At 39.0% G+C, this 12,237-nt stretch overlaps 1 protein-coding gene across 2 annotated transcripts in view; it reads right to left on the bottom strand.

The window, feature by feature from the left end:
* Positions 1-12,237, bottom strand: part of CPNE8 (copine 8) — a 112,784-nt gene that overhangs the window by 37,723 nt on the left and 62,824 nt on the right. For both annotated transcript variants that reach the window (XM_072860038.1, XM_072860029.1), the window contains exon 11: positions 7,552-7,627. In XM_072860038.1, the coding sequence (XP_072716139.1) occupies positions 7,552-7,627 (76 nt within the window). The remainder of the gene's footprint in view (positions 1-7,551; positions 7,628-12,237) is intronic.

Here is a 12,237-nt window from a genome sequence, read left to right as displayed (position 1 = left end):
GGGGCCAGTTCTGTTTAATATCTTTATCAATGATCTGGACGAAGGGATCGAGTGCATCCTCAGTAAGTTTGCAGATGACACCAAGTTGTGCGGGAGTGTTGATCTGCTTGCGGGTAGGAAGGCTCTACAGAGGGACCTGGACAGGTCCCTGGATCAATGGGCCGAGGTCAATTGTATGAGGTTCAACAAGGCTAAGTGCAAGGTCCTGCACTTGGGCCACAACAACCCCATGCAATGCTACAGGCTTGGGGAAGAGTGGCTGGAAAGCTGCCCGGTGGAAAAGGACCTGGGCGTGTTGGTTGACAGCCAGCTGAATATGAGCCAGCAGTGTGCCCAGGTGGCCAAGAAAGCCAATGGCATCCTGGCTTGTATCAAAAATAGTGTGGCCAGCAGGACTAGGGAAGTGATCGTGCCCCTGTACTCGGCACTGGTGAGGCCGCACCTCGAATACTGTGTTCAGTTTTGGGCCCCTCACTACAAGAGAGACATTGAGGTCCTGGAGTGCACCCAAAGAAGGGCAACGAAGCTGGTGAAGGGTCTAGAGCACAAGTCTGATGAGGAGCGGCTGAGGGAACTGGGGTTGTTTAGCCTGGAGAAAAGGAGGCTGAGGGGAGACCTTATTGCTCTCTGCAACTACCTGAAAGGAGGTTGTAGAGAGGTGGGGGTTGGTCTCTTCTCCCAGGTAACAAGTGATAGGACAAGAGGAAATGGCCTCAAGTTGTGCCAGGGGAGGTTTAGACTGGATATTAGGAAATTTTACTTCACTGAAAGGGTTGTCAAGCATTGGAACAGGCTGCCCAGGGAAGTGGTTGAGTCGCCATCCCTGGAGGTATTTAAAAGACATTTGGATGAGGTGCTTAGGGACATGGTGTAGTGGTGGTCTTGGTAGTGTTAGGTTTACGTTTGGACTCGATGATCTTAAAGGTCTTTTCCAACCTATACAATTCTGTGATTCTGTGAACACTGGTGAATTTATCTTTATGGTACCTGCTAGGTAAGCCAGTGGTGTTATTCGCATTTCACAAATAGGGGACTGGGGCAACAGAAGTGAGAGTGTTCAATAAATCTGAGTGCTCAGTGAAACACTTCTTTGAATTTTCACAAGATTCTCCATTTTTCTGCATTACTGATTCCAGTGGTTCAGTGTACTGTGTCACCACTTCTTCATCTCACAATGCACCTCTTCACATTCCAGTTAATCTGTTTCCATCTTCTCCTCAGTCAGAAACATGAGAGTTGTTCTACTACTAGTTTCTGTATTTGGTGCAATGACAGGATCTGGCTGACAAGAAGAGCAACTGAGGGGACAGATCATACTGTGCCAGAATAGAAACTAGTCAGTAATTTCATGAAAATGGCACAGACCACCACCTGACTGGCGTACAGGAGTTGTGGGGGCTCAATGCACTCCCCATACACAAGAATCTTCATGGAACTGGACTACAAAGCATTGAACAGTTTTCTTGAATGTCTTGAACCCATAGCTATAAAATTTCTCACTGTAGCCACCAATAAAAATTGTTTCCCTTCTGAATACCTACCCATTCAAAGGCAAGTGTCAGTCAGTTTCATTACATACACATTAAAATGTACTCCTGCTTTTTTCAAAACTGCACATGGAATTGAAAGCAAAACATTATTTTGTTAATTAGGTCGATCAACTATCTCCCCTATAACTAGGAAACTCAAATCCTTGTGGCTTACTGCCAAGTTTTACTGCAAACTACTCACAGATGTTCTGTGAATGACAAGGAATGAAAACATTCCCAATTGAAATCTTAGTCACTTAACTGCTATAAAATATTTAAACAATTTTGCCTGAAAATGGGAAAAATAGTAATACATGCCTTCCAAAAATTCTCTGCCCCCAACCAAAATGAAATTACATTTAAAGATCACATTTCTTGCACAACACAGATCAGCTGTGAAATGTAAGGCAGAAAGAGATACCACTTAAGGTCTTCCCAAACAGGCTAAACGAGAGTGACTCTTTCTTTCCCTCCAGTATGCCACATGGTTATCCAGTAAGTCTTCTTCAAAGCTTTGGCTGCCTTACACATACATAAGCCTTTTATCACTTAAAACACCCCAAATAACCCCTGTCCCTCCTATTAACAGTGGCTTGACTGGTGAGCAATGGATTAAATCTCTGTAACGGTGGTTTATAAACAATGCAGTAATTCTTGTTGAACCAGAATCTTCCCCAGAAAGTGACTCCTGCTGACAATTGCCCAGAAGAGGAAGACAAAGCTAACAGACTGCCTGCCCGCCCTGTGGCCCTTCATTCACAACTCTCCAGAATCCAGTGGTCAGGCATGAGTTAGCAGCATATTTCTTGCCAGCAGTCATTAAATGCCAAAAAGGAGATTCATCTCAATCTTCTGCTTCAGGTAACTTGACAACTGGCTTCTCAGGAATTGATAGGAAATGCACTAGAGCTTGGCATGAAATATCATGGGAAACAAGGCATCTACTTGGGATCAAAGATGAATTAAAACACAGCTTGTCTCTCTCCTATAATTCCAGGTACTATAATTAGTATAATATTTATGTGGTTTCTTCTCAAATTTCAGATAACTTTATAAGTAAAACAACATTTTTTAGCCTCTGAAAGTCTTACACCCCTGCAGTAACCTAGGAAGCTACATGAACTCTTACCCATTAAAAAAAGGTCAATTGAAAAGAGCTTGTTATAGCAATGTTTCTAATCTGAAAATATGGGACACCCACTCAAACACAAACTTCCCTACCTGCCTTGGGTCAGTTTGTAAATGCAAAACCATTAAAAAACATTTTTTCCAGTCTCTTTTGTTCTGATATTGCATGGACTGATCAAGTAGAAGCAGTACCAAAGTACGGAGGAATGCAATGTGGGGAGGCAAACATGAGATGCTCAGGAAATGTATGCTATTGCTGGGAGTAAGATATTGATACTATATTTAAGAAACTGCAAAATTACTTAAGATGTTATGACAGAATATTCCTGGTAGGGTAGGAGTCATGTCAGTGATACAACAGGAGAGGACATTTTCACTGCACACAGTAATCTGTGCTGTGACACTATCCATAGGAAACTGCTGTAAATTACAGTAACTCTGGGGTTGATCTTGAGTCTAAATAAGAAAAAACCCCCATGGCTTTCATTTATCTTTGTGGTGCTTTGCACAGCAGCACCTTTGCTCATCTTCAAAATAAAAGTGCAGCACATAATTGGAGCACTGTCCTTCCCTACCTTGCATTAGTGCTTGCCTAAACCATCATATTTGTGATCACCTATATTAGGAATATGAAATTTTACAAAATACTGAAGTTTAATGGCAGTAGTCCGAGACCACTTAAAGGACAGCTTAAGGAATAAAAAAGATCTGCACACCATACAGAAAAAAAAGTCTATAGCCACATAGGCTTGTCTTCTCATTATTAGCAAGAATATCTTTCCATGAGGAAGAAAAAACACATTTCAGTTCTGAGAGACACCGTGCATGCAAACTGCATGATGCTGGAACTCATGGTGCAAATATAGAAGCTGGTCTAAATCCTTCAAAAAGCATACCCAAAACCCGGATGAAGGTCTCAAGTATTTATTCTGAGGGACATTGGAGGTCTTGAAATTAAACAACTGTCTTTGAGGATAAAAATTACTAATTAGCTGGATTTGTCTTATTTCTGAATCATCCTTGGGAGAAGCAGAAGTGAAAGAAGTTCCTATCATGGAATTAAGATTGCATCCATGAAGGTCTTGCAGACAGGCTGGTCAGGAGTTTCACCAATCTGGACACATATGCGAGTCTAAATTCAGGAATAGGGTCTCCTACCAGAATGGACAAAGGGAATAGAGCAGTCCTCAAGACAGCTAGCCATGGAACCATGCCAAAAGCAACTACAGCCCATATGAATCCATAAGTCACCAGGTGGCATCACATAGCAGAAGTGCCTGTATTACCTGCAGTATAATTTGAAGGCAAATTAGCTGCTAATTTGAAAGAGGAGATGCTCATACTAACAAGACTACGTTAAAGGGAGATTTGGTGGAAAAAGCTACTCCTGTTTTTTTCGGATGGGACATATGACCATTGTTGATATTGGGGAGCCTTAGATATTACTTTCCCCTGGGGAAGGTGGGGAGGGTTGGATAAGATCAAAATCTTGGCTTCTGGTAACACTGGAGGTCAAGGATAGAGTCACTAAAGAAATACCAAGAAAAATATCGCACACAATGTCCCAGGTAGAAGTTGGGAAGGAGCTCCAGAATATGAGAAATAAGAAATACTTTTAGGGACTTCCAAAACAACAGGGAAAAAAAAATGCTAAGCGTCTTATTTTTTCTTCAGTACCTATACTTGGTCTGCATTATATAAGACACAGGTTGAAACTGCTGATGCAGTAAGAGGACCCATTTTATGCTACCAGAACTTCTAGAGAGCGGGAGGGCTCTGTATGATGACATTTTCCAAGAGAGGGCTGCTTTTAACTAGAATAATCCTGCTGGTTATCAGACCTAGGAATTAGCATTTGTACTGTGGTGTGATGACACCAATCTATTGCATGAGGATAAGAGTCAAGGTCTAACCCAAAAGAGCAAGGCTCCAAGAACCAAGACAAAATAAGGCAATTTCTAATAGAATGCACTGTCACCTTTCCTATCTTTCCCTTAGGCACTTTGGCAGATGCCGTATTTTCCTGGGTTATGTTCATTACTCAACTGATACAAACATCTTGTATGTTCATTAGAGAGGAGACTATAGCCTCTTCAATGTGAAAGAAAACCACAACTTAACTCAAAACCGGACCATTCCTGTGTTTAATACTAATTATAAACTCTGAAAGGGACAAAAGATCACATATTTTATAATCAGTTTATTTTTATAAAGGATCTGTCAAAGAGTTATCAGACAGATATACTGCTGGAAATCGTAAAAAAAATGCACACCAAAAAAGTCTACCTATAACACACAGTTCTTTGGGTTCATGACTCTGTGATCTGAAGCACTGAATATGAACTTCATACTTGGACTCTTCTAAGGTTCCTCTGTTCCCAGTATATAAACACCTTAGGACAATAAATGCAGCACAGACTGTACTGTGCCTAAACAGTAGTTTTCTTGTGGTGTATGAATGTTCATATCCAGAAATGAAAGACAGCAAAAATGAGAACAGAATTGACTGAGAAAGACAACAAAACAGTGAAGTTAAAAATAAAACAAAGAAGGCTCTTTGCAAATCTCAGTAAGTGTGGTTATGAAAGACCTACAGAGCAAAACCTACAGATTCAGCACTTCACCTTAGAGAAACTGAAAATATCTGGCACAATCCATACACTTTGTCTATGAACATGTGTGAGATGGAGGGTGCTAAAAAGCTTTAACACAAATGGCTGGACATATGCATACATATGTGAAAATGCAGTCGCATGTATTTTCACACAGGGGAATATACAGGTGCTTGGAACACATGCATTACTTCCATGGGAAAATTGCTACTCTTGAGCCCTTGCAGGGAGTACCTCTTTATGGTAACGCTGCTCTAATTAAGCAGAGCACCTGTTCCCAAACGCCACCACCACGCAGCATCATGAGACAGTTGTGGGTTTTTGTCCAAATGCATCAAGAATGCCTGTCATCAGAGTGGTGAATTAGATGCTTAGGTACTGTTGTGTACCTAAGCACCAGGCTACTGCTAGGTGAAAAAGAAATGGTAAAAGGAAACACATTGGCAATCAGGCAACTAGACTTAGTTGCCTGTTACCCATATCACCTAAATCAGGGGTAATACTTCCTGGCTTTTGTACACACACATATACACACCAAAAAAAAAAAAAAAAAAAGAGGTGGAACTTGAAACACTTCACATTGTTTTACCATGGGAAAGAAACCAATTCCTTTTACAGGAATTCTGGAAAACCGCTCCAAGTACACGATGCAATACAGTGCAGACACTTGACACAGACCTAGACAAGCCAATATGTGTACAAAGCATAGTGTAGGTAGACTTCCTACCTCTGCTCCTAAAAGGAGGATAACCATGTTATATCAGCACCAGAACTGATCATTAGACTAAGACAATCTAGGCAGAACTTACTAGCTCAGATGCAGCATAACTCTAACTCACCTGTACTGCTTCTAGCTGGGGGGCACATTCACAGTATTTGAAGTTACAGTACTACACACTGTTATCTACTGAAGATAAAGCTGAAGTGATTTAGGTTATGCATAAAAATAATGGGGACTCAAAACCAAAAATGAAATTTCTTGGATTTATAAAAACATAAGCTGGAGTTTAATACTGCAGAATGTAACATATTTCCTTAGGAAGAGTCTGTAAATTGACACCTCTTCTCAGTGACAAAATACATTTTAAATCTTTTCCTCCTATTGCCTCTCCTTATTTAACACATTTTGAAATTTCAGGATACATTTCTCATTCCAGACTGAGATTCTTCTGCAATATTAATTTAAAAATGAAGTTTTAATGCAGGAGTCTTAATGCTTCGACTTTTTTTTTTTTTCAGTCAATTTTTTGTGCCCAAATCTGTGATAATTTTTAAAGGAAAAAAAGAAAAAAAATGCCAAAGATGAGTCCTTTTATGACACTTCGAGTTTGCGCATCTCAGTTTTTGTTTCCACAAACTCATTGATTGCTTCTGAGAATAAATTACAGCGTGTTTTCAAGATTCAGTAAAGTTTAATCTTGGGAAAAAAATGTTTACTTTTTTGCAAATCCTAGTAATCTCAGACTAAATTAAGAAAGAAGTCTTAAACTAGGGATTTAATAGATCTGAAATAAACAAGCCTGCACATTTTGGCCACAGGGCCCTGAGGAGAAAAGAGAAGAGAAAGAAGACTAAGAAGGAATGTGGATGCAGTCTGCATTCACGTACAATACACAATAAGGTCTTACACAGTTAGAAATCATCTAACAATATAAAACTCTATAATTGAATTGACAACTGCCTGTCAATCCTAGTAGCTGGCAGATGTATGAATCCTAAACTGGAAATGAGATGCAAATTTTTAAGCAAAGATGGTAACTGACCACATGAAAAACCCTACCAATAAGTAAGCTAAATCCTCTGTCACTTGTAAGCCCTGCATCAAAACTCTAAAGATTCTAAAGTCTGCACTTAAGATCAAAGGCTTGTGACTCTGCATCCGATGTAGGAATCACCAGGTATTCTTTGGATAGGAGAAAATAGCATGCAACACACTTAACAGTTGGCAAAAGGAGAAATAAATGACAAATTGTTCATACACAAATGGGGGTAACCCAGTATTTGCTCCAAGTTATGTCATACCAACCCAGCTGCTTGAAGTGCTCTTCTTGCCCTATCACAGCCCAGTGTGCATACACATGCATGCATATCTACTTGTCTTTAAATCTTTTAATGAAGCAACACTTTTAGATTCTCTGTTCTTCTTTATAAAAGGAGAAATGTGAAATAATTCCAAAGTCTGATTTTGACCAGCGCTGTGCAGATTTGGCCAGTTTACCATGAAAACATTGGAACTGTTCTCACTTATTTCCTGAAAGTGAGTAAATACTCACAATACTTACCTCATACACGTTGAACTGAGATTGCCCTCTCGACAACTCTCTGTAACTTGTTGTGAATTCTCCGATGAAATCATGGCTGTATAAAAAAAAAGTTTTCAAATCAAATGCACAGCATTTAGTAATTTAAACATGTATTATATCTATTTCTGAAAAAGACAAGCACAGCCAATGTGAACTGACATGCAAGAAAGAAGCAATGGCAGAAGATATAATTTGCTCAAAAATCTTCATTTCTCCCTCTCTTGTGTGTTCACTCTATTAGTAACAAAAATTTAGAGATGAAAAGTATTAGCTTAAATCTTTCTGATGGCTTCTGCTTAACTTAGCTGCACAATGAGGACTAGGTTGTAAATTAGTGATCTGACCCCAATGTAAGCTTACAGAATCTGAAAAACAAGAGCACGCTATCAAAAACTACCACCATTTTCTCACTGGATGACCATTGGCACCACAGACTCTGAACTGTGTGCGAGACTATGTGAGAGAAAGGGAGGTATTAAGAGTGTGAAAGGAGTAACTTAAACCAGAAAAGACCAGCCCTACCAATTTGTGTAATGTGACATTGAATGGTACTTTTAAGGGGAAGACCCAAAGCTTACTTCAGCTGCTATGCCTTCCCATCTGGGAGGAGAAAAGCAATCCACTGAGGCTACTGAGCTTGTGGTATTAGACACCATTGGAAAGCAGATCTTAACCTAACACTAAAGCAGTGGTTATCAAGCTTCTCCTTTCTAAATCTATTCCTGCTCCAACAACACATTCGACACTCTTGTGCTGTCACCCATGTTCTGAAGACTGCTTTGTCAACTCTTAACCAGGGGATGGCACACTGCCAAGGAGCTACTGTGAGCAGGGTGGCCAGAGGGAGTGTAGTGGATGAAGCATTGCTGAGAAAGGCAGCTAGGGTCAGGGAGCTGGGGCACAGAAACCACAGGGCTGCCAGAAGTGACTGAACTGCAGGTTCATATCTCAGACAGGTGCCTGGAATGGAAGCGACCGCAGGGGTGAGTGCCTAACAGTCGGCTACACAAGTCCCAGCAGCCACAAGACCTGGTCCCGTTCTCCACTCTTCCCAGCTGAGCTTTCCTCACTGCTGCTCCAACTCCCATTCCCCCCTGCCCCCGTCTCCCTCTGTTTTCACAGTTGTTCCCTAACAAGGCGTTGTATCTCCTCTACACTCTGCCTCCACATCTGGTGTGCTATGAAACTAACTTTTTTACCTTCCCTCCAATGATAAACTAGAATAGAAAGTCGAAGTTTTATGACTTTGTGACTTGTAAAATTTGTTTTTAAGAAGTACAGCACACTTCTAATTAAGCTATAAATATTAAAAGCAAATTTAAATAAATCTGAATGTTGCAAGAAGAGGAAAAAAGGAAACAATCCATAGCGACATGAAATTTCTTTATTGATTTATTCATAATGAAATGAAAAAAACAAACCCCAAATATAAATCTCACTTTCTGAAACCAGCATTAATTCACAAATTATGTAAAACAAACAATTAAAAGGTCCAGTCATCATGCTAACGCACATGAAATAAGCAAAGCACCCTGTAAGAGAGCTTGAGAAATACTATATGGGGAAGATATTCCTGATTACTCCAATTCAGAAGGGACAACCTCTCATAAAACATTCCCCTGCCAGTCTGGAGATCAGGAAATTGCTTCTGAGACAGACAGACTAAGACTTTTCTTAAGAAACACATTTTGGATGTATCATCTTCTTTGATTAAATGACCTCCAGATTGCAATGACTATTTAACCAGGGGAACAGAGGAAGCCATCCATACAGGCTATGGAACTTGAATTCTATATGGGCTGTAACACATAAAGTGTATTTAACCTTGGGTAACCATGGCACTGGAGAAAAATGCACCTTAGTTAAAAAGAAATCTTTCCCTTTCATAACAGTTCTTACCTTAAATTTTCAAGTCAGCTTGTATATTTCAAAGGCAGAAATTCAAACAATAGCTCAATGACTACCTACAAACATGCTGTAGCAAACAGAGGAAACGTAAGCAATTCCAGACACGGTTGTCTCTGGGGAAAAAAAAAAAATCTGTACTGCTCAAAAGTAATTGTTTCCTTAATTCTAAGAGACATTGGAAAGCCTCCTTTCCTTGTGGCAATATACACAGACTGATAAGAACTGAGCTAGAAAGGTATAATTCCTCTGACTAACCATGTTAAAAAGGTATGGGCATATATAACCAGTCTCAGAGTTCTCTGCACTTAAAAGATCATCAACCTGGATCTTAATGCTCAGTATTCAGACGGATGTATGCCCCTCCACTAGGCTGGCTCTGAAAAATGAGTGCCCATTGGACAACATTTGCCTCTGCCAGAAGTATAACTCGTTAAGAAAAACAAGGCACCAATCCCTCCCAATATTCATGATCACACTTCACCAAATGGATCTCCTTATTGGTTTCTGGATTGAGAATCCAAATAAGTTATTCTCTTTGCCTTCCTAACACCAAATATTCCTAGACTTAAAGACTTTTGTCCATGAGTGCCATATCAGAACCCTGAATCAGAGACTCGCAGCACACAAAATAATCACTTGAACCACATCTCCCTAAATCTGCCACTTTTGGTACTATGCTTTGAAGCGCTGAAAATCACTTTCAGAATTGTATTAACTTTGATTTTTTAAAATAATGTAATGGAAAAAAAAACAATGGAGGAAAGGACAATCATCACCAGAAATGTGTCAATGAGTAAGGGGAAAAGTGCCATAATCTAAAAAGCAACTATCTAGCTGGAGAAGGAGGATGAAGATGGAGGACAAGAAATAAGCCGAGAGAGCCTAGAATCTGAGATTTACAATCTCTCCTGCAGTGTTTAGATTCTCATATGAATGTTTCGGTGGCCCTAGGTTAGCATGGTAATATTTACAGTTTTAAAATTCAAGAAAAAAACATTTCTTCTGCATAACAGATCATAAACATCAAGGCTTTTGCACCATGTATGCTAAGTAACAATTTATCTGAAATTAGTGAAAAAGCCTTCAGAGAGAAATTAAAAAGTCAGAGTATTGATGATGTGCTGATGTGAAGTTGCATATCATCTTATTTTTTCCTTCTGTAAGACCTGTTTGCAAGTAATTCATTGATAAGGACACTCAACAAAAAGAATGTCACTTTGTTTCACACAAGTGGGCTTCTCCAAAGGAACGAAAACAACTTTTGTGACTTCTTACAGCACCAAATATTTTGGGATTTGTCACACCTCTTAGAAGCAATAAAAGGTATCAATTAGTACAAGTGGTTCACATTTTGCCAATTTTTGTGCAAAAACCGGTTTGAGACAAAGAAATGTTTAATAATTAAGAGTGTTAATGTTACAAAGGTCCTGTGTTACCTTTTAGTCAAGAAATTTTAAGTGATGTTTGAAAATAAATGAGAGCTAAGAATATACAATTACTCTTAACAATGTAATTCATGAAAGTGACAGGAAGAAGGTCAGCCCAAAGCACCCTGGCACTGTTTTCCCAAAGCACAGATAACACAGAATGGGGAAAAAGAAAAAAAACCTCTAAGTCAAGGCTGAATAAGTCAGAGTCAAGTCAAGTCAAGATTCAGAAATCAAGGATATGCATGGTAATGTTGCCTTACTGATTGCAGAATAACCTGCAATATTCAGTATAACTTGCTTTGGTATCTAGCAGGCACTCTGGTGATCTTACAAAGGTTGTTCCTGCCCAGACCGCACATCTCTGGAGCAAACAGATTCAGCCTACTGAGGTCATCAGCTAGTGTAACAACTGCTTATAAACAAAGAGTCCATCAAAAATGGAAATTAACATAAACTGAGTAACAGGAGCATTGTACAAAAAATTGATAGACCAATTCTTGAATGGGATTAACTTCAGATACATTTGGCAATGTCAAAGTTAAATTAGACACTTAGGTTCTTGCTACGATCACTAGTAAGTCATAGGCACCACCAAATGGCAATTTATTCCAGTTAGGATTCAATCAGACCATTTTCCTCTGTAAGCTACTGAAAGAGCTTAAATGATTAGTTCAATCTGGTTGTCTGATTTTTACATTGTCTGAAGTTACATGAGATGAGTGGTGTCTCATCTTTCTGAGGAATTTAACATGTAAGATGTCAGTATTCTGCCTGCTTCTAAATTCAAAAAAGGTAGAAAGCAAAAGGCAAAAAAATCATACAGTTAGAATAAAAAGGAATACATGTAAATAGTATCCTTCACTTTTTGTTTTTTAGATACTAATTTTATAGGTATTCAGAGTGGGATGTGAGTAAAAGCAGACAGTCTTTCAAACTGTTTGGGAGAGTGTAGAGGCTAACGATCGCCTGAATTCCACAGTATGTTTAAGATTTCACTCAGAATTGCATCTACACAATATTATTTGTCAGATTTCTTCCTTTTCTTTTTAATCATACCTCAGTTTCAGATTTTGGACAAAATGGAACAGCACATGGGGTTTGATACCTTAATAAAATATAATCTTTATTTTTTATTAACTTGGCAATATAATTTAATTTTTCATTGTTAGATTATTTTCAAAAAATACTGTGGTTTATACACAAAAGTGTAAATGTATCACATTTTTAAGGATTTGGCAAATCTAAGTGAGGAACAGAGGATGTCAATAGAAATTAATCATTACAGTGATGCAATGATTTTTTGCTAATATGGCTTTGTTAATTTAAA

The sequence above is a fragment of the Ciconia boyciana genome, chromosome 1, assembly GCF_034638445.1.
Source record: "Ciconia boyciana chromosome 1, ASM3463844v1, whole genome shotgun sequence".
Taxonomy (NCBI): domain Eukaryota; kingdom Metazoa; phylum Chordata; class Aves; order Ciconiiformes; family Ciconiidae; genus Ciconia; species Ciconia boyciana.
Note: the sequence above shows the minus strand (reverse complement) of the source record. Positions and strands in the feature narration are given on the sequence as shown.